The sequence below is a fragment of the Alligator mississippiensis genome, chromosome 2 (genome assembly GCF_030867095.1).
Source record: "Alligator mississippiensis isolate rAllMis1 chromosome 2, rAllMis1, whole genome shotgun sequence".
NCBI classification, from domain to species: Eukaryota; Metazoa; Chordata; order Crocodylia; family Alligatoridae; genus Alligator; species Alligator mississippiensis.
In genome coordinates, this window is record NC_081825.1 from 27,447,885 (window position 1) to 27,471,596 (window position 23,712).

Consider the following 23,712-nt stretch of genomic DNA (forward strand, 5'->3'; position numbering starts at 1 on the left):
GAATGAAATAAGGTTAACGTTCCAAAGGTTTTGCTGCACTTATAAATGTTATATTTGTACCCTCTTCTTGCAGTACACTGTACAGTTACTAATTGATCAAGCATGCTTATGTACCTGTACAGGGGTCTACCCCAATTAGTGTGGTTGCTCTACTATAGTGTGATGAAAAAGATAAGAACATATAGAGAAAAATATGCTAATACAGCCAGATTCTTTCAATGTGACTCAAGCTGAATAGAAGGCAGGGTAGAAATGCACCTTACAGACTAAGTAAATCACAGATACATAAGCCTTTGTGAGCCCGATCTCTTTATCAGATGCCATGGAAGGACATGAACAGAGCAGTTGATCAGAGAGAAAGATGTCAATATGAAAGACAGGGAAGGGAGGAAATGAAGGGGAAATGGAGAGGTCAGGACTCGGAGAGGCAAACAAATAAGAAACCCATAGGAACAAAGGGGTCACAAAAGCTCATTCAGACTAATTTAGTTTGTCTGTAAAGTGCAGCTCTTCCCTGCCTTCTGCCTGACTTCAGATTAATACAGCTAACTACTCTCTCTGCTCAAGCAGAACAGAAGCTTGTGAGTAAGCAACTACTCAATGGGAGTAACTGAGTAGACTCTGGCCCTAAATGGGGAGGTTGCATTGCATGTTATAAGTTTCTTTTTCTGTCCAAAGAAGTGTGTGTCTGTGTGTGTGTATGTGGGAAGCACATGAGTTCCAATGTCCTGTTTTTGGACTGAAACACCCATGAAACAGTCATCCTACATTTCTTGACATGTTATCTTTTTGTTTTCCAAACTCTTACTTAGTACAATTTATTCAAATTGATTCCACTAATAGAGTAGCTGATTGCACAGTTAAATGAACCTGTTTGTAATATTTGACAGCCAACCTCAGGCTTTTCAAAAAACCTCTATAGAAACTCATTAAGCAGAAAGAAATGAAACAATATGGATGCAGGAATAAAATAGTCTTGGATTAATGCTGGGTGCATTTGAATTTCAAACAAGAAAACAAATTTATTATCTTGCAGGAAAAAACAGGGGAAATTAAAACCTGACAACTTCACTAAAAAGCAGAAGAGTGACATTAAAACAAGACAATGAAAAAATGTGTAATATTTTATCTGGGCTGAGGTGAAGAACTTAATTATAAATAAGAAAAGGGAAAAAATAACCTTTTGAAAATATTGGAAACTTTTTCTTATCTAACTCCAAAAGTGGGTTGCCATTACTATGTCATACCTGTTAAAGTTCATAGATTATTAGGGGCTAGAAGGGCTCATTGGGTCCAGCCCCCCAGACAACTGGGGTCAAGCGACCACAGCGAGGTGACTGTCCAGTCTCCTCTTGAAAACCGTCAGGGTAGGTGACTGCACCACCTCTGGAGGGAGTTTATTGCACAGTCTGGACACCCTGACTGTGAAGGAGTTTTTCCTTGTATTAAGTCTGAAGTGGCCTTCCAGGAGTTTGTATCCACTGGTCCTGGTCTTCCCCAGGGGTGCCCTAGTGAACAGTTGTTCACCAAGCTCCTAATGCACTCCTCTGATATAGTGGTATGCCACTATCTAGTCCCCTCTCAACCTCCTCTTCCTTAGGCTAAAGAGGCCCAGGTCCCTCAGTCTTTCTTTGTATGGTTTGCCTTGCAAGTCCCTTATCATACAGGTGGCTCTTTTCTGGACCCTCTCAAGTTTTTCCACATCCTTATTGAAGTGCGGTGCCAAGAAATGGATGCAGTACTCCAACTGTGGTCTCACCAATGCTGAGTACAGCACGAGTATCACTTCCTTAGTTTTACACAAGATGCATTGGGTAATGCATGCCAGCATGCTATTTGCCCTGCTGGCCACCGGATTGCACTGATGGCTCATACTCATGCAATGGTCGATCATTACCCCTAGGTCCCTTTTGGCCGCGGTGCAAGTCAAGCTGTCACCACCAAGCCTGTATATATGTTGAGGGTTGTTTGCCCCTAGGTGGAGCACTTGGAAGTGTTAAACTTCATCTGGTTCTGGTCTGCCCAACTCTCTAGCCTGTCCAGGTCTGTCTGTAGCTGTAACCTATCTTCTGGCATGACCACACTGCCCCATAACTTGGTGTTGTCTGTGAACTTGGCCAGCAAGCTTTTCACTCTCTCTCTCCAAATCATAAAGATGTTGAAAAGCACCGGTCCAAGCACGGACCCCTGTGGGACATCACTGGCCACTTTGCGCCAGAACGGCCCAGATCCGTTCATGAGAACTCTCTGGGTCCTACCCTGTAGCCAGTTTCCCACCCACTGAACCACCAAGCAGCTGAGCCCTCAATCTTCCAGTTTTCACACAAGGATATCATGGGATACAAGATCAAAAGCCTTTTGGAAGTCTAGGTATATAACATCTACCTTGTCTCCCATGTCCAGGTGGCGAGAGACCTGGTTTTAGAAGGAGATGAGATTGGTAAAACAAGATCTACCCATGACAAAGCCATGCTGGCTGTCGTTCAGAATCTTACTTTCCACAAGTGTATTGCACATAGATTCTTTAACGAGCTTTTCCAGGATTTTCCCTGGAATAGAGGTTAGGCTGATTGGCTTATAGTTGCCTGGGTCCTCCCTCTTCCCCTTCTTGAAGATGGGCACAATGTTGGCCCTCTTCCAATCCTCAGGGATTTTCCCTGTGCACCACAAGTTCTGAAAGAGATTTGCCAGGGGTTCCACGATGACCTCAGCCAGCTCCTTCAGCACTGTTACCTCTCAGCTCCATGTTCTTGGGGAACCCTGGCACAGGACACAGCCTGTCTGACTCACAAAGGACTCACCCCACCCCCCTCCCCTCCTCTACCTGAACAAGAACTGATTACGAAAGACAATGAAGATGCAGTGGGAGACGCACCTAAAACCCTCCAGATACAGGTGACAAGAGTGAAACAACTGCCCTAGGTCTCATTTGCATCCAAGGTGGAACCAGATGACCATTCATTTACATGGGAGATGGAGAACAGAATGCCTGAAGCAGAGACTGCAGTGAATTCTGGGATCAGAGAAGCAGGGGAGCACTGCATGATGGGGAATCTGTGCTCCAAACGCTAATCAACCCACATGTACACACACCCAGCTCAGCATTTATCAGACCAGTGCTAATCTGGATTTACAAAGGACTCCCCTCCCCGCCACCAAGTTTAATAGGCATCTCGGGCAGTACATTCCCCAGTCCCACTATGGGAGGCATATTTAAACTTGATTGACTAAAACTTGGTTGCCGGGTTAGGGAATGCTGAGGCAAAGAGACTGAGTCAGAGGGGGTATGGGCAATATTTGAACAATGGTAAAGGGGTTCATCACAGCATCCAGCCCTTTGGAGCCCTGACCACAAGTGTTGTCATACTTTTCCCGGGATGACTGGTGGTAATAAGATGATGGAGAATAGGTTTAGGTTAGAGATCAGAAGGCAATATTTTACAGTTAGGGTGGCCAAAATCTGGAACCAACTTCCCAGGGAAGTGGTCCTCGCCCCTACCTTGGGCAAATTCAAGAGGAGGTTGGATGATCACCTGTCTGGGGTCTTGTGAACCCAGCATTCATTCCTGCCTGTGGCAGGGGGTCAGGCTAGATGATCTGTTCAGGTCCCTCCTGACCCTAGCTGCTATGAAACTATGAAAGTCCTCCCCCCAAAGGTTATGAACACTCCAATAATTGCCTTAAGTCTGTTAAAAGACTATAGTAAGATCTGGAAAAATCATGCTAAGCTGAGGCTTGTTCACAAGTAAAAATCCCAAAACTCTGATGCTGCAAGCTATCTATTGTTTCTGAAGAAACCATGAGATGTCCCATCGGTATATCTGCTATCCATAGGAATTTCAAGCTGGCTCCTAAGTGTCTGGTTACTCCTTAACCCTATGTTTTTCCTGATTATCAATCAGTTTCTTGAAATGTTCCAAACCAGATAACCCCTTGTCAAGAGAAAAGAAAATGATTTACACTATTGAAAATGCTTCAAAGAAGCTGAACTGAGGGTATAAAAATCTGTAAAAAAAAGCAGCGAAGTGTGTGTGTGCTTCAAGAAGAGAACTCTCTCTCTCTCACACCCGCTTTCTTCTTGAGAGGCTGGAAGAAACAGATCGTCTCCCTTCAAGGATTGTGCTAAGCAGCATTGCAACCCGAGTGCCTTGGACTGGTGAGATCCCAGTGCTCTCGCACTCTCTTTCTCTTTTCTCTCTAGGCATAAATTTCAGAACCTGAACTGTATCAGTTAAGCTTGAGCTAAGTTTCCCCAAATACTTAGTGAAACCAGGGTAGTTCTGTAATTGTTTGTGTTTGTTTTTCCTTTACATGTCTATTACTACTAGTACCGTTATATATTTCATGTACTTAGCAATAAATAACTTTTATAGTCAAACTGGTAGTAAATGGGTATATTTTTCCTTCTCTGCTTCTCCTTCCCCACTTGCTCTGCAGCAATGCTTCTTTTACCTAAGCTAAAGATCCCTGTGAAGCCCCAAAATACTGTGGGGTCTGCTCATCAAGGGGCTAAAGATTGGGACGTGCTGAATTTGAAACACATAAAGGGATCAGCTTGTACAGACTGATTGACCCAGTTTGGCTCAGATGTGCCCTAATGAACTGAATGCTGGCCCATATGGGTGTCAGCTGGACACCCAGCTGGATTCAGAGTTATTCTGTTGACCTGCGTACTTGTGTCTGACTGCAGTTTATTGTTGCTCTGATGAACTGATTCCTGGCATATGACGGTGTCAGCCTGTCCATGCTGATCAACTCAGCTGGGTCAGGCATGTCACGTTAATCTGTGTGTGTTTGTGTGTATGACTGATTTGGTGACTGGAGGAACCCAGCCCCATTGAAACTGAGTCCTGCAAGATAGCTCCATTGGGGGTGAGGACTTGCAGAAGGGAGATATACAGCTCCGTATAGAAACACAAGTAACACAAGCAGTACATTGACAGAATTACCAAAACCCGAGAAACGTATCCCTAATAAATGAGCACACCCCACGGTGATGGGTAAATCTGGTAACAGCATCTCGGATGAAGTCCATCCAGTCCTGCTGACTTATAAACGTCTAGCTTTGGTATTGCACCTGCTCAGCATCCACAGTGGGGAGGCTGCTATTCCCAGCATGCCCCCTATGAGCCTCATCTCACTTGTCTTTCCCCTTGGTCTAGTGAACTATGGAAGCAAGTGGGCATTCAGGAGTTCAGTTTTGTCTTGAATGTCAGTTACCAGCTGTCCCGAGCTGTTAAGTAGGGGTCCCACACTTCCATTTGTTTTCCTTCTACTGCCTAAGTACTTAAAGAAGGACTTCTTATTGTCCTTGACTCCCGTGGCTAACCTAAACTCAGTCACTGCCTTGGCTTTCCTGATCATTTCTCTACAAGTGCTGGCCACTAATGTATAGCCCTCCTTGAGGACCGTCCCTAGCTTCCACTGTGTGTACACCTCTTTTTTCTTTTTTAAGAGGATCAAAATGTCCCTATTAAGCCAGGAGGGCTGGCCAGCTCTTCTGCTACCTTTCCTCTTTCCAGAACAGTTTGCTTTTGTGCTTTGAAGATCATATCCTTGAGCAACGACCATTCTTTTTGCACCCCATTCACCTTTCCTTCCTGGTCCTGCATCGCCTCCCCTACTAATGCTCTTAGCCTGCTGAAGTCAGCATTTTTGAAGTCCAGGACATCAATCCTGTTGGTTTATTTGTTGACCTTATGGCGGATGGTGAACCTGATAATTTCACTGTCGCTGCCACCCAGGTCATCCTCCATGTTCAAGCCACACACCAGATCATCTCCTTTGGCCAAGACCAGGTCTAGGAGAGCGTCACCTCTGGTTGGTCCTTGCACTCCTCAATCACTGTCAGGAAACTGAGCAAATGATCAAACTCATCAGGGGAGATCAACAGCAAATAGGTAGAGCCCTTTTCTCCCCAGCACCACCTGGGGTGACAAGGAACAATGGTAATAAGCTGATGGAGAACAGGTTTAGGTTAGAGATCAGAAGGCAATATTTTACAGTTAGGGTGGCCAAAATCTGGAACCAACTTCCCAGGGAAGTGGTCCTCACCTCTACCTTGGGCAAATTCAAGAGGAGGTTGGATGATCACCTGTCTGGGGTCTTGTGAACCCAGCATTCATTCCTGCCTGTGGCAGGGGGTCAGGCTAGATGATCTGTTCAGGTCCCTCCTGACTCTAGTTACTATGAAACTACTATGAAACTCTCTGATCTAGCCAGGTGTTCCTCTCAATCTATGTCCAGGTAACTGAAGTCTCCCATGACAACCAAGTCCCTTGTACTCATGGCCTCTGTCAGTTCTCGAGAGAACTCCAGATCTAGCTCCTCCCCTTGGTTCAGTAGCTTATAGTAAACGCCTGCAGTTAGGTTTCTCTTACTTCGCCATGTATGGAGTTATACGCAAATATCAGTCCATACATGGACTTGCATATTCTGGTATAAGAGAATGTTGGCTTCCACACTTTTTATCTCCTGTTTATCCTAAATCCTTTCCTAAGCAACATAACTGAATCAATCAATCAAACAAAACAATGTTTCCCCTCCCATCATTGGAAACACCAAACCCTGTTTTTGTTTAAATTCACACCCTAATTTACATGAGACTTTTTTTAGTAGAGGTGCACTGATACATTGGTGCATATCGTATCGGCACTGATAAAAGGAAAAGTGACATTATTTGTAATTGGCTTTTTATGGCTGATGTAGCTGATAATGTCACTGATAAATGCCATGTGCACGTATGCAGTCGCAGCTTGGAGAGCAGTGCCTGGCTGGTAAGCCTGTTGGGGGGAAGGAGCAGGGAAAGGAAAGGGGCATGTGGGGGGTAGATTGAGGCTCCCATGATGAGGGGGGCTGGGGCAGATGCTGCCCTGCCAGGGCGCAGCATGGGACAGCTCATTTGGAGGGTATGGGGGAGGGGCAGCTCCTGCCGCTGCGCATGCCCCCCATGCCTCCCCAGGGGTGTATGCAGCAGTGGAAACCGCCCCCCCCTCCCTGCACCCCCAGACTAGCTGCTTAGCTTCGTCCACGCTCCACCTCAACTGGGCAGTGCCTGTCCCAGCCCCAGTCCCCCTCCTCCCTCACCATGGGCACCTCAATTTGCCCCCTCCTACGCCCTTTCCCCCAATAGACTTACCAGCCAGGCTCTGCTCTCCAAGCTGCTTGGCTGCATATCAGCAATCAGATCAGTATCAGCTGATTATGGCTTGTTAACAATCGGCCATTGGTATGAGCCCAAAAAACTTTCTCAGCGTACCCCTACTTTTTGCCATAAACTCTTGAGTACAGATATATAAATATATTACAATTGAAACCTTAACAAACCTATTCATGATGCACTAATCTAAACTGAATATAGCTCACTCTCCTACAGAGCTACAGAAATAACACAGCAAAAAACAGTAAAATCTCAAGTGCTTAAAATTTTAGCAAGGTGGTCCAATACCTAAGAAAGACTGCTTTTTTCTACCCATAGCTCCATTTAGTATGTACTTTTTTCCTATTATTTGTCTTATTAAAGATTGCTGTATAACAGGGGTTGTCAACCGGGAGTATGCATACCCCCAGGGGTACTTGGGAAGGCCCCAGTGGGGATACGCGGGGGGGAGGGGACAGAGTACTGCCACCCACCACCCCATGCCACTGCCTCCCAGGGCCGGGGGTGGGGAGGGTGAGGGCAGCGGTGCCCCTCTATGGGCTGCACAGGTACCACCCCGCAATCCCCCCGCTCTGTGTCTGGCCGCCAGGGGTGCACTTAAAAAAGGCTGAGAATCCCTGCTGTATAACATTGGCTGTTTCACCAGGGGTAGAAAAATATCTCCTGAATATATGCAATGGACAAGCTTGAGATTAGGAAATATGCATCAAATGTGGCCATTCAGCATCTTGGCTCATTGAACTGCATGAGACAGGATAGGGAAGGAAAATGTTAGTAAGAATTTTCAGGTTGGTTTAAAAAAAAGCCCAGGGCATCTTGCCAGAGAGAAGCAACTGACTATATCAGATCTGGAAGCCTAGTCATATTCTGGATGAAGAAGAATAGTAATTTGAGCTAAAAATGTCAGCTGAGTTGCCTACTGTCAAGATTTGGAGGTCATCTGCAACTACAGAATGGTGAATTTTCTAGGAGCTGGAGAACTGATAAGTGGAGGAAAAGTGTACACATGGCATTGGCAACAGTACTAACAGCAGTGTTACAGAAATGTTTCACATGCAATTGACTGTTAAGACACTGAAGAATTATATCTTCAGGGAGAGCTTCAACATCTGGTGAGGCAGATCAAAATCTGTTTTACAAATAAGGAAAGCCGAGCCTCTGATTAACAAGAAGTAACTAAATTTAAGCAACAAATCAATGTCAAAACCAGGCTTAGACCAAACCCAGGTATTTTGGTTCTAATTCCTATGCCTAATCTTTTAGCTCTAACTTCCTCTTAGTCCTTTCAAACTCAATCCCAGGTCAAAACATTCATTAGTGATTTTTAATTTTGGGTCATCTCAAATTTAATGCCTAAGTTTAGTTGAATAACGGATGCATGGCTTAAATGCTTAGTTTACTTTTTACAAATTATTTATGGAGGATATAATAGTTATTTCATATCCTCATCTATTTAGCACCTCATTTTTAGCTCATCATTTGAAGTCCATCACAACAGCAGAAAAGTTCTGCATCCCATTCCCCATGCTCAAACTGACCATAATCACTCACTCACCCATCACAAGGTTTAGTTGATGTTTTTAAATCAGTTTTATGGATTTACTTGTGTATACACAAAAAATCTACTCAACACATACACACCCACACTAAACTGACAGACTGACATTTTCCTGTATTTATCTCAAGGCCTGACAATTATTTATTGTAGAACAGTACTACCAACAACTCAAATCAAGGGTTTGGGACTGTACAAATAACTAGTAAAGAGACCACTGTAGCTCTGATTAGCTTCCAGTCTTTACAACATGAAAAAAAGAGAAAAAAACTCAAAACAAACAGCTGGAGGAAGACATCGAAGAGCAAAGTAAATGTTATAGGAGAAACATCCCCCATAGACAAGTGAATTCAACTGATGAACTGAACTGACATGCTCTTCAATCCCCCGGCAGTTCGTTCAGTCACACGCTCCCCTTTCATGACATTCTGGGTATGTCTATTGGGCTTCCTTCCTGATCCTGGGTTCACTGATATTAAGAAAAGCTCCACCCATTCATTGTCACTGCGGCACATCAATGATCAGCAATCAGGTGGTGTGGACACCTTGGACGTAGCCGTGAGAGGCTCAGAGAAGACTTAAGTGCAGGTGTGGGGCCCACATTTACTTAGCCCAATTACTGGTTCCTGATGCTCCCAGTGGAAGTCAATAGGCAGGGCATATTTTGCTGGACCTCGGATCTGGAGGGAGCCCTATTGACATGCCATTATTTGCTCACTGACACAAATCAGGTGTAACTCTCTTGAATCAGGTGTAACTCTAATGAACCTGCATTGCCACAAGATTGCAAAAGAGGAGAATCTAGTCCATGACTAATGCCTGTGGTTAGTTTGCCCATACACTTCTAGTGCCAAATCCTTTCCCAGTTTGCTATAAGAGATTAGAGTTTCACTCACCACTGACCTTCAAACCACCACAATGTTACTAGGATGTTGGTATCTGTGATAAAGTATGTACAGCAGCAGCCTGGAATAGGTTTATGAAGAACCTAATAATTATCCCCTGCTTATGACCAAGCAAACACTTTGAAACAGCTGTTAGAAAAGATTGACCCCTCACCCACACATCAGGCACAGTGTGAGTAGGTGGTGTATGGAAGTCTGCAAATCTTACAGAAGAGTGCTGTATGCAGCCTAAGGAGCAGTGAAGTAGCAAGTTTTTTGTTATTTAATACAGAAGTGGAACCCAAGGAAGAAAGTAAGCCTGGCTTCTCTGATCTTTCCTCTCTGAGAATGCGCAGTGATCCCTGTAGCAGTAAAGGGGCTAAGGGCTAGCCCAGACTGGGGAGAAACCCAGGATTAGATGCACAGATTTCTAGAGTTTGCAGACTGAATTATGTGTCTAAATCTGGGTCCCTACTACATAGATGAAGGTTTCAGGAGGAGGTTCCTGATGAAGCAGTGGAAAGGCTGCAGCCTGGCACATTCAAGGTAGGTGTGTGCCCAAATCTTCTTTCCTTGACAGAAAGGACAGGTGTTGGGAGTATGTCTCAAGCGGGAAACAGCACCAGATGACATTATCCAATTCAGTATAGCAATTCCTGTGGTGTTCTTTGTAGAGATGTGGTGCTATCTGATTAGAGCCAGTTTTGACAGTGGCTTTGCATCTCAGGAGGACTGTTAACAACTTAAATAAGAGATGCTAGAGGTCCCTTCCAACTCTGTGATTCTATGACCATTGCATTATACTTGTTCAACTTCTATGAATGTAGTTAAGCTTTGCTTTCTGGTGTGATTCAAATAAAAGAAGAGGGTTTGTTGGCTCCAAATCTAGCATGAAAATTCTTTTCCTTCTATCTTCTCTAGTAAAATATTTGTAATTAAAAAATGTAGCGGATTAACTGAACAACAGACACTGACTTTACTTTCATCTTGCTTGTTCATGTTTCCAGCATCGCCTTTGTTTCTATAAAGAAATATGGTTTCAGGCAGTATCCAAAAGTACAAATTTCTCTTCAAATTGCCAAGGACTGTCTCAAAGTTAAGAAATCTAGCACAGAATGGGCAAAAATATGGCCTGCAGGCCAGATTCGCCCCACCAAGGGTGGGTCTCTCAGTCCTACCTAGCCTACGCACAGAAAGCAACCCAGGCTATGGTGTGTGTGGCTGGTTCAACTAGCACCGGGTGCACGGCAGGGCTGAGATAGCGTGGCAGCCAAACTCACTTCCTGGTGGCAGTGGCTCCTTCTGTCTGCTGCTGCCAGCGTTACCACCACCACTGGACCCAGCTACACTGCTTAGGCACCCCGGCCCTTCCACCCCACACCTACCACAGGGAGTGGGATTCACGTGGGCAGGGCATGCAGCCAGGCAGATGGGGTAAGGCTGGGGGTGGGTGGGAAGTAGTGCCTGGGAGCAGGCTGGGTGGGCAGAGCCAAGATCATGGAGCAGGATCGCAGGGCGGTAATAATGCAGAGCCAGGGCCCAGGGCAGAGCCACAATCTGTTGCCTGCATACCCCCGTGATAGATGCCAATTCTACAGATGGGGGTGCGGGGAGTATATCACGGCTGTGCTCTGGGCCTCAGTCCCACACTGTCACTGGCCTGCAATTCCAGCCTCCTTTGCCTGTCCCACTCCTGGATGCCATTCCCTGCACACCCGCAGCCCATCCCATCTGCCCGGACACGTACTCTGCCTGCATGGGTGTTTGCCAGTCTTTTTGGAGAACCTACGATTGCTGGGTGGTAACAGCTGGGGCCTGGGGTGGAGCTGTGATCCTCTTACCATATGTCCCTGCCCATGGAACCGATGTCAATCACGGGAACATGCAGGGAGTGGATTGTGACTTTGCCCTGGGCCCTGACCCTAGCCCTGTGATGTTACCACCCCACAGTCCCAGCCCCAGCCCTTCCTACCCACCCTGTTCTTGGATGCTGTTCCCCGCCTGCCTGTGGCCCCATCCCATCCACCTGGCTAAGTGGAGCAGTGCCACTTGGAGAGCTTTGGTGAGCTGTTGTGTTGGCGTGGGGGATGCTGACCTGGCCCATGACAGCTCACCGAACTCCTTAAATGGCCCTCTGGCCCAAATAATTTTCCACCCCTGGCCTAGCACCACAATATCTTTGTGTGCACACTGCTTTCAAAGGTGTGACTATACCCTGTGTACCTAATCTAGCTAGTTTGGGCACCGATAACAATGTGAGCTGACTGGGTGGATAGTTACCCAAGTTCCTGGGTAGGTTTTATATCCCATGGTAAGCTCCATGCTGTTACCACTGTCACAACCCAAGGGTGTGATTTTTGTTTGTGTGCGCTTCGGCACTGCTAAATTATTTCCTGCCACTCGTAGCTTTCTTTGCAGGGTGCATTTCTTAGTTGCAAAAAGAGAAATGCACGGTGCAAGGAGTTCCCGCCATTTGTATTCAAATTTGCGTCCCACTATTGGCCAGTTCTAAATTATTCCTACGTGGCGGCTAGCGATTGGCTTGCTAGCCGTATAAGAGGCTTGAGCGGTTTCCGCCCAAGTTGGAGAACTCCACGACTATCAGGAGGAGGAGAACTTCACGTCTCGTGAAGATCTTTAAGCACTGCGGAGCCTATCGGACCCAGCGTGTATCTCAAGAAGGCTACAGGGGTCTGATCAGCCTCTCGCCTCTCCCCGTCGCTGCCTGATCCCTCGATGTACCCTTCCCCGCGTGCAAGTTCCATGGAGCCTAGCAAACTTCGTGTGAGTGTATTCAGAGCTCTTTGCTTCGAGTACTTTCTTCGGTTGACATGACGGGCTCGCGGTTTAGAGCTCTCAACCGGATGGGCTAGAAGGTTCACGGGAAGGAACTCTAGTCCGCCTCTCTTCTTTTCTGTCTGTAACTGCAACTTAAGCAAGTTTTCCTGCCTGCACCACGACCATCTTCGGTGTAAGTAAAATAATCTTAAATCAACCACTAAGCGTCCGTGCCTAATTCTAGCATGCCGCCTGCCTTCCCTGACCCGGTGTGTCCGGGCTGCTGGCCACAGCCCGCCGCGCAACCCCCCCCCCCCCCCCCCCCACCGAGGGCCTCGGACCGCTCCTGGCCCGCACAACCACTACCATGTTTTCAAGAATAGGAGAGTAGGTTTTGTGTGATACTGTTTTCTCCTCACAAAACTGAGTGAGTGAATGCAGTCCTGACCTTGGCATGCACACTAAAATTGAAAGGTAAAGCACTCTGAACCACATGATTTAAGCAGACACCGAGGAAACTGCAAAGGGAATGTAATTTTCTGAGAATAATTCCTTCCTTTGGTAGCAATTCTGCCTTTTTATGCCCCTGGCAACACATACATCTTGTAATAGCTACTCTTCCCTTCCTCGGCTGCTGAGCAGTTCTATTTTACTTAAATAGAGTTATACTGACTTGCATCAGATCAGGCCCATTGGTGTGTGTGTGCGCGCACAAGCTTTCTGGAGAGTACAAATAAGTTTGTTTTTTTTTTTTGTACCCAGACAACGCACCTTGAAAAGCTGCTATTGTAAACAAATGTTTAATTTCTTGAATCTAAATTCTTATTAGATATCACCAAATCACTTGTGGCAGTTTTGTAAGACTGGTTAGTCTTTACTCAGAAAAGCCCAGAATTGAAATGGCAGGTGCAATATGTAATAAGCTAGGACTGAATGTTCTAGCAAAGCTCTTTGGGACCTCACATACAGCGTTTCTGTCAGCCCAGTAATTTTAGAAAAGTTCAATTCACCCAAACACTTAATGGAACAGAGCTTGGTCAAAAACAAGGCTAGAGGAAATAGGATTTTAACTGGGTCTTAATGTCCATGATGCAGTTTCCAATAACAGAGACCAATACAACTTCTGCAAATAAAGTGGGATCGTGCAGGAGACAAATGTTTGGCTTCTACAGACTTCAAACAAAATGGGGAAAAAAGTTGAAAATTCCTGTCCAGAGATCACCTATAATGCATAATACTATCATATACATTTGCTTCCTGTTAAAATTTAACTTTCCAAACCAATTTACCCTTTTCTAAATCAATAGTGTGTTCCCCAAACACTAAAAAAACCCCATTAATACACAATCATGCCTTAAGTACAGTGACACCAGGCAGGCCTTTTTTTCTGTCCCCATTCCCCCCTCAAAACTTTAGCAAACCTTGTTGGAGAAAAATGCATATGGCAATAAAGGCTTCCAATAAAGCAGAATAAATGCAGTCAGATAACTAGCATTTACTTAGACACCCACATCCAGATGCTGATCTGATATGGATTACAAACAGTCACAACACACCAAGATGGTCATGATTAATCATGACAAATAGCCTGTCAGGCTAGAAATAATCACTTTCAGCTCAAATAAAGGTCACTGCTTCAGCTACAATTAGCTACAATTTCAGCCTTCAGGTAGCGATAACATCTATTACACACACAGAAAACATTTAATAAGGAAAGAAGTGACAAAGCACAAAACTTTTTACCAATTGCAACAATTTCCAATTTGGCATGACTAAGAACTACAAAACATACTTCTAGTAAGGGTATGATTTTATATCCCTGAAGCAACACAGTCAATTTAGTAGAATAAGCTCTCTCTAGCACTTATAACTCTACAAGTTAACTGTGAAGCCTGACTATTTCCTTGCAGTTCTCTTCTGAGGATCATCCTAGTATGGCAAAGTTCTCTCTGAGAAGGAGGGCTGAGGCATATGGGGCATTTATACATGTGCTCTGGGGCAGGGAGGGTGGGGGGAGACACTTTAATTAGAGTGGCTCTCGAAGCTGCTCTAATTAAAGTGCCCAGAGCATCTTGTATATCAGCATCTGCACGCTTAAAAATGGTGGCGGGGGCACTTAACTAAAGCTTGCTCAATGAGCTTTTAGTTAAAAGAGCCCCCGCCACCATTTTTAAGGGCAGAGATGCTGATACACAAGACAATGGAGTCTGGAGCACGATAATTACCAAGCTCCAGCAGACTCAATTAATCGAATCTGCTTTGAAGTATTTTAATTACAGTGCATCGGAGAAGCCTTTCTGCTTGCGTATGGGTGTCCATGATGTCTTCCTCCTTTTATTGCCTGTATGTGGCATCACTGCCTACCTGCTGTCTAGGCTGTCAGGAAAACTACAGGGGTCCCTATGCTGACAGTGGCCATCTCACCTACCCCACCTACTCAATAACTGCAAGCTACAAGAATGCTAGCAAGGTTTGTTAAAGTGTCAGGATGGTGTGGCAAGATGGTCGACCATGGTACAAGCAGTTCTCATTTGATAGACTGTGAAAATGAAATTCAGACTGTGTAAGACTATGGGTTAGTATGTAGTTAATATTAGATTTTCTACTTTGGAAACTGTGAAGGTAAACTCTTTGTAGTAGATTGATAAAGGTGTGTAGTCACTTTAGGGAGGAACATTTTGCAGGTCTAAATAAGGAATGTTCTCCTTTTTTACCATTATATAAATGTTTAGCAGATGAATCATTAAGTTATTTCTGTTGCACTTGGAATCCCATGTCTGTGACACAACAGGTGGAGAACAAGATCACTTTTTTGCTTCTGACCTCCAGGACTTGAACCCCACTTCTCCTAAGGTGAAAGACTAATTTTCTCACACTTTGGTACTACAATCTCTCCCCTTTAAAATGGTCTTAACACCATATCTTAAGAAACTTGTTAGATACCCACTCATGATGTATAACTGGATCAGCAGATTCAGACTTATAGTAAGCGGAAGAAAACTTAAGTGTCACCTTATGCAGATCTACAACAGCCTCAGTGCTTTCATGGTTGTCCGCTTCTTCCAGATTCCATCGTGTCTGTCTCTGCTTCTCTAATAATTCATGGTAAGCCTAAGGGAAGTATACAAGACAAGATAAAGCCAAAACCCCAGTTGACATGAAAAGACCTTAGAAGATAAAGGATGCTTTTTGACTGCACCAAAGCCACCGAAACTGTAAAAACTAACAGAAAAAACCCATGCATGTTGTCTTACCTGAGTGACAGGAGAAGTCGAGGGCACTGACGTGATTTGAAGTGATACTGGTTATTAAAATATACTTAGAGGGGCATTGTTCATTTTGCTTGGACATCTGAATTTGGGCGTTTCCTAACTTCCAACTTGATTTTACAAACTTAACATAACTAGTCTATTATCGAATAACATATGGTGTAGGAGAGAAGTTAATAATTAGAGTTGAAAATTGTTTCTCTGCATATGAAGGTTGCACTTCATATCAGATAGGACACTAAGGGCGCATCCAGATGAGCCCGCATGTGCCTCTTGCTGCATCTCAAAGTAGTTTGAGATGTGGCAAGAGGCATGTTGGGAACAAAAAAACTTTCCCTGCGCTGCATATTTGCAGCAGGGGCTCAAAATTAGATACCTGGATATCCAGGTATGACCCCACTCCCCCCCCCCTCCCCCCCCCCCAAGCACACACAGGAAAAAGGTGGAGCAGGGCATAGTCCAGGACCATGGAGATGCTTTGGTAGCTGACCAGAAAGTCTTTATGCCTGTCCTTTGCCCTGATGCAACCTGGACCTGGGCTCTGTTCCAGGTAAGCTTCCGGGGGGAGGGAGGGCAGTCGCCCTCCCCACACAGGGACCATATGCCCCCTGTAGAGCCCCAGGCCCCCTGTACGGCCCACATCTCACTGGCAGCAGCAGCGGCTACTTGGGTGCTCGGGGCCTCCTGGCACAGTCTCCTGTGCAGCACAGGGCAGTGCAGCTTGGCCCTGGCTGCCTGGCACCCAGTGCTGCCTGTGCCACATCATGAAGGCCTGGCCCAGTGCGGTGTGGCACCATGTGCCTTTGAGCAGCTCTGGGCCACTCAGGCTGTCACCCGGGGCCCCATGCCACTCACGGGGACTGCCTGTCACACCAGGCCAGGTCCTGCGGGCATGGAAGCTGCATGAAGGTACATGGTACCGCGCAGTGCTGGGCCAGGCCTGCGCCATATGACACAGGCAGCGCCAGGTGCCAGGCAGGGTAGGAGTGAAGGAATACAAATTTCTAAAATGTAGAATGCCTGAATGTTGCTGCGTAGGATGCCATTACTAAGCGCTTTATTATTTTTTTTTAAAACCTTGATTATTTTTTTAAGAGATTCTCCTTGTATGAATAGCAAAAACCAGCTTCCTATTTCTAGGGCTGCTGACAGACATAATGTTAAAGTAAAGGTGTGATGGGATCTGATGCAGATCCCAACAATCCTGCCGTACCACATGTGCATGGCTGGAGACACAACTGGGGGATCCTGCATAAGATCCCACTAAACCAAGCTTGGCTCCCAGCTGGCTGAGCACAGGATGAGCTCCTGCAACTGGAGGCCCTCTCAGCTGGCCTGAGTTCCAGCTGGGGGAGTGCACCACGATGACCAATCAGCTGACAGGGCTCCTACCTGGGGTGGGCATGGTGTGCTCCCTTAGCTGGGAGCCCTGATCACCTGAGAGGACTCCCAGCCTCTGGAGCATGCAGGAGTCTTGAAAGGCTCCTGTGTGCTCCAGAGGCTGGGTGCCAGCCACATGTTCAATTAAAGGTATGATAAGAACGAACTGCACAGTTATTACACAAAATATGTACAATTATATATTTTGTATTATAACCTTGTGGCTTGTTCCTTTTTTATTAAGCCATTAATTGATTAAATGCATGGCCAGACCTACACTTAAGAAGTGATTAATCAGTCTAGTAGCCATGAATATATACACATTTACCCTATTATAGGAAAACTTAACAGGCCATAACAACACAATAAGGGTCACTCATAGTATCATGTTCAGTTTGGAAGATCATAGATATGATGGGACATCATACTTCACTGAAACTGAACTGGTTCCAGACTTCAGATGTTTCGGAGAATACTAAACAATATATCCACATCTGGAGCAGGGGCAGGCAGAGGTCCTGTTTGTGACTGGGTCTTCCTAGCAGTACAGACAAAAAACCACAGCAACCTGGTATCTTTACTACCCACACAGAGGGTGTGTCTACATGTTCATTAATGCCCTTTTGCTACTGCACATTAAATGTAGTACCTCTAATGTTAGGTACTAAATAAATGCACATTAGATTGCCCTAATGTGCAGTAGCAACAGCATACGCTTTTTTTAGTGATGCCTAATATGCAGTAGCCTAATTTTAGGGTATTAGCATGGCTTTTAACGTAATGCTCTAATGTGCCATAAAATAGGCTACTGTGCATTAAAGCACACGTGTAGATCCACCCAGAGAAGACAAAACTTGTTTCTATTGGATCTTATCTGAAAGAATTGCACATTACACACCACACAGAATTTACTTACTTTCCAAAGACTGAATAAATCTATCCAGGATACGAATCTCTGTTCCCACTACCAAAAAATAATTAAATTCCTATCCAATGTATGAAAGGTGGACTCCATTCTCTCTCCTTAATAACACCTTCTTGAAGTTCACAAAATCCTATTTGTGTAATATTAGAAGATTATGTTCTGATTACAATGGTTCTACATCTAGACTTCCATGGATGGGAAATTCAATTAATTTAACAAGAGAGAGTTTGGCTCAGAGACCTTGGTTTGATGGTGATCCAGAACAGTAATGACTAAACTGATTACCTGCTAATACTTGTTTTGTGGTTTATGTGAGGGGCTTGCATTAGCTCCTCATGGACAGATAGTATCTGTGTTGGCCACCTTGGTAGAGTGGCCACAGATTTTAATAGGTATACTCATTCCTCCTTTCAGCTGGTCTTTTAAAGCCATGATTGCAACAAGTTAGCAGGCAAATACTTTATAATACTAAGGGGTGTAGGTTGTAGCTGTGTTGGTCTAAAGACATAGGCAGACAAGGTTCTTTGGGTGAATCTGATATCTTTTATTAGACCAACATAAATAGTTGGGAGGAAAAAAATTTAGCAAGTTTCAGGTTTAAAAACCCTTCATTAGGCAGGGGAAGTCTCTGCAGTTGGTGTGTGCTCTTCCTGGATGGAATGAATAGTAAAGAAGCTAGAGGCTGGTCTGCATGCAAGATAGGCAGTCAGTGAAGATGTAAATTGAGTCAGTGGGTCATGGACAGGCTGGGGGGTGGGGATAGAAAAGGAGGATGAATGTAGCAGTTGCATAGTGGAGAGGTACCTGGGGAGTCCGATGGCATGCAGGTTATAATGTGTCATAAATCTAATGTCTATATTTAGTCCATGATTTTTTGTATCCTGGAGGTTGATGAAGAGAAATTCATAGGCTCGTCTCTGAGAAGTGTTTTGTAAGTTCCCTTTTAGGATTAGAACTGAGAGATTGGAGAGAGAGTGGTCTTCTTGTGAGAAATGTGCCCCCACCAGTAATTGGGTATTTCTGTCTTTGATACATTTCTGGTGTGCATTCGTTCTGGTGCGCAGCTGTTGCTTGGTCTCTCCTACGTATTTTCCATCAGGGAATTTGGTGCATTAGATGAGATGTATTATATTTCTGGAGGTGCAGCTGTAAGATCCAGGGATGCTGATGGCTCTGTTGTGGGGTGTAGTAATAGTGGGGGTGGTGGAGATATGTTGGCAGGCTTTACATTTCTTGTCATGGCGTGGTCTGGATCCATTTGGTGTGTTCTGGGCCTTAGGAAGTTTGCTTCTGGTGATGAGGTTAGCGAGGTTCGGTGCTTGTTTGAAGGCTAGGATGGGTGGCTCTGGGAGATCTCTTTAAGAATACGGTCTCTTTCTAGTATGGGTTGCAATTGTTTCAGGATTTTCTGTATAGGTTCGAGGAAGGGGTGATATGTCTGTGGGGGCACATTTCTCACAAGGAAACCACTCTCTCTCCAATATCTCAATTCTAATCCTCAAAGGGAATTTACAAAACACTTCTCAGAGATGAACCTATGAACTCCACTTCATTAGTCTCCTGGATACAAAAAATCATGGACTAAATATAGACATTGGATTTATGACACATTATAACCTGGGCAGAAACAATTGGTGACAGACAGGGGGGACAAGGCTGAACTCCTCAACGAGTTCTTTGCCTCAGTGTTCCTAAGTGAGGGACACGACAAATCTCTCACTGGGGTTGTAGAGAGGCAGCAGCAAGGCGTCAGACTGCCATGCGTAGATCCTGAGGTGGTGCAGAGTCACTTGGAAGAACTGGATGCCTTTAAGTCGGCAGGCCCGGATGAGCTCCATCCGAGGGTGCTGAAGGCACTGGCCGACGTCATTGCAGAGCCACTGACGGGAATATTCGAACGCTCGTGGCGCACGGGCCAAGTCCCGGAGGACTGGAAAAGGGCTAACATGGTCCCCATTTTCAAAACGGGGAGGAAGGAGGACCCGGGCAACTATAGGCCAGTCAGTCTCACCTCCATCCTTGGCAAAGTCTTTGAAAAAATTATCAAGGCTCACATTTGTGAGAGCCCAGCAGGGCAAATTATGCTGAGGGAAAATCAGCACGGGTTTGTGGCGGGCAGATCATGCCTGACCAATCTAGTCTCTTTCTATGACCAGGTTACGAAACGCCTGGACACAGGAGGAGGGGTGGATGTCATATACTTAGACTTCAGGAAGGCCTGCGATACGGTATCCCACCCCATACTGGTGAACAAGTTAAGAGGCTGTGATGTGGATAACTACACAGTCTGGTGGGTGGCAAATTGGCTAGAGGGCCGCACCCAGAGAGTCGTGGTGGATGGGTCGGTCTCGACCTGGAAGGGTGTGGGCAGTGGGGTCCCGCAGGGTTCGGTCCTGGGACCGATACTCTTTAATGTCTTCATCAGCGACTTAGACGAGGGAGTCAAATGTACTCTGTCCAAGTTTGCAGATGACACAAAGCTATGGGGAGAAGTGGACACGCCGGAGGGCAGGGAACAGCTGCAGGCAGACCTGGATAGGTTGGATAAGTGGGCAGAAAACAACAGGATGCAGTTCAACAAGGAGAAATGCAAGGTGCTGCACCTAGGGAGGAAAAATGTCCAGCACACCTACTGCCTAGGGAATGACCTGCTGGGTGGCACAGAGATGGAAAGGGATCTTGGAGTCCTAGTGGACTCCAAGATGAACATGAGTCAGCAGTGTGATGAAGCCATCAGAAAAGCCAATGGCACTTTATCGTGCATCAGCAGATGCATGACGAATAGGTCCAAGGAGGTGATACTTCCCCTCTATCGGGCGCTGGTCAGACCGCAGTTGGAGTACTGCGTGCAATTCTGGGCGCCGCACTTCAAGAAGGATGCGGATAACCTGGAGAGGGTCCAGAGAAGGGCCACTCGTATGGTTAAGGGCCTGTAGACCAAGCCCTATGAGGAGAGACTAGAGAAACTGGACCTTTTCAGCCTCCGCAAGAGAAGGTTGAGAGGCAACATTGTGGCTGCCTGTAAGTTCATCACGGGGGCACAGAAGGGTATTGGTGAGTACTTATTCACCAAGACGCCCCCGGGGGTTACAAGAAACAATGGCCACAAGCTAGCAGAGAGCAGATTTAGATTGGACATTAGGAAGAACTTCTTCACAGTTTGAGTGGCCAAGGTCTGCAACAGGCTCCCAAGGGAGGTGGTGCTCTCCCCTACCCTGGGGGTCTTTAAGAGGAGGTTAGATGAGTATCTAGCTGGGGTCATCTAGACCCAGCACTCTTTCCTGCTTATGCAGGGGGTCGGACTCAATGATCTATTGAGGTCCCTTCCGACCCTAACATCTATGAATCTGTCTGACATCTGACTCCCCAGGTACCTCTCCACTATTTAACTGCTATATTCATCCCCCTTTTCTCTCCCCTTCCTCTTGCCCCCCACACCCCCAGCCTGTCTGTTACCCACTGACTCCTCAATTTACATCTTCACTGACTGCCTACCTTACATGCAGACCAGCCCAGCCCCTGGCTTCTTTACTATTCATTCCATCCAGGAAGAGCACACACCAACTGCAGAGACTTCCTCAGCCTGACAAAGGATTTTTAAACCCAAAAGCTTGCTAAATTTTTTCCCCCAACTATGTATGTTGATCTAATAAAAGATATCAGATTCACCCAAAGAACCTTGTCTGCTTATAGTACTAAGTAAATTCTCCAGGCAAGGATCTAGTCATCTTATAGTAATTCTGTTCAAGCCTGTGGGATGTTGCCAGGCAAATGTTTTATAATCAAAAGCAAATTTCACAGGCAAGGATAACATAATTCTATATGTTGGTATTGTGCCATGTAAAAAATATCCATTCAGACTTTGAAGAAACTTGAATTGTGAGTGCCTATTCTGTGTATAAGTAGGGCTGCATTCTTCAGGACTGTAGACTTTTTTGCATTTTTTTTAAAAGAGCTATAATTTTGTACTTTAACAAATGCAGTGAGGTTTTTTTTAGAAACTAGAAACCTCAAGGGCATTTGCAGATGGATATTTCAGTTGTCCTTTGATCATAAAAATTCCATCGAAGTAGTAGCAACAATAATAGTAGTAAACAATGACAGTATCTGGCTATATATTGTGGAACAAACAGGAAGAATTGGAAGTCCTAGTACAAGTATAGAGTTGTCATGTCATTGGGATTATTGAGACATGGTAGGATAGGACATATGACTGGAGTATAGACTGGGTATAGCTTGTTGAGGAAGAATAGGCAGGGGAAAAAAGTAAGAGGTGTTGCCTATATATAAAGGTGATGTACGTGTGTTCTGACATACAGTAGGTATTGGAAGGTAGGCCAACTGAAAGCCTCTGAGGAAAGGTCAGAGGGGAATGCAGCAGGGGGATATCTTGGTGGGCAGGTGGCTACAGGCCACCAAACCAGGAGGAAGAGGTGGATGAGGCCTTCTTTAAACAACTGACAAACTTCCAAATTACAGGACTTGGTTCTCACGGGGGACTTGAATTATCAGAACGTCTGCTGGTAGGGAAACAGAGCAGTACACAAGCAGTCCAGCAAATTCCTGGAGTGTGCTGGGGATAATTTTTGATACAAATGGTAAAGAAGTCAACTGGAGGGAAGCTCTTTTTGACTTACTGCTCACAAACAGGCAGGAATTGATTGAGAATGCAAAGGTGGAAGGTAACCTGGGTGACAGTAACCATGAAATGATAGAGTTCAAGACCTTAAAGGGAGGAAGAAAGGAGAGCAGCAAAATAAGAAAAAATGGACTTCAGAAAAGCCAGCCAGGATCCCTTGGGAGGCAAGTCTGAAGGGAAAAGGAGTCCAGTAAAGCTGGCTATACGTTAAGGGTGGAAAAGCAAGCTATTCCAATGTGATGAAAGAATGGGAAGCCCAACAGGAGACCAGTCTGGCTATACAGCAGTCTCATTAAGAAGTTGAAAGTCAAAACAGAATCCTAAAAAAAGTGGAAACTTGGTCATAGTACTAGGGAAGAGTGTAAGAATATTGCACAGGTATGCAGTGAGAAAATTAGGCCAACCAAGGCACAATTTGAGGTCCAGCTGGCAAGAGACATAAAAGGCAATAAAAAGGGAATTTATAAGTATGTCAAAAGTAAGAGGAAGTCCAGAGAAGCTACAAGTCTCTTCTGGAATGCAGAATGGTATCTAGTTACAGAGGATGAAGAGAAGGCTGAAGTATTTAACGCGTCTTTTGTTTCAGCCTTCACAAATACGGGCAGCTACCAAATAGCAAGCACAGTTGGGTGCAAAGATAGATACAAACAGCGTACAGTAGCAGAATAACAGTTTAGGGATTATTAAGAGAAGCTACATGATTTTAAATCAGCAGGGATGGTTGGGATGCACCCTAGGGTACTGAAGGAAGTGGCTGAAGTAACTTTGGAGTCACTGGCTATCCTCTTTGAGAGCAAAGGGTAGTCATATGAGGTCCCAGGTGACTGGAAAAGGGAAAATGTAGCACCCTTATTTATGAAAGGGAAGGTGGATTCAGGGAACTACAGATCAGACAGCCTGGAAAGATAATGGATCAGGTTCTCAAGGAATCTATTGTAAGAACAAGATGTTTAGGAACAGCCAGTGTGGATTCATCAAAAAGCAAGTGATGCTGGACCAACCTGATTTCCTTCTACAATAAGGCCACAGACTCTGCGTATAGTGGGAGGGGAGTAAGCAGTGAATGTGATGTACCTTGACTTTAGCAAGGCTTTTGACACTGTCCCCACTGACATTTTCATTA

The 23,712-nt window shown here is 45.3% G+C and overlaps 1 protein-coding gene across 3 annotated transcripts in view; it reads right to left on the reverse strand.

The window, feature by feature from the left end:
• Nucleotides 1–23,712, reverse strand: part of EVC (EvC ciliary complex subunit 1) — a 126,093-nt gene that overhangs the window by 55,252 nt on the left and 47,129 nt on the right. For all 3 annotated transcript variants that reach the window (XM_059721571.1, XM_059721570.1, XM_019479559.2), the window contains exon 11: nucleotides 15,389–15,487. In XM_059721571.1, the coding sequence (XP_059577554.1) occupies nucleotides 15,389–15,487 (99 nt within the window). The remainder of the gene's footprint in view (nucleotides 1–15,388; nucleotides 15,488–23,712) is intronic.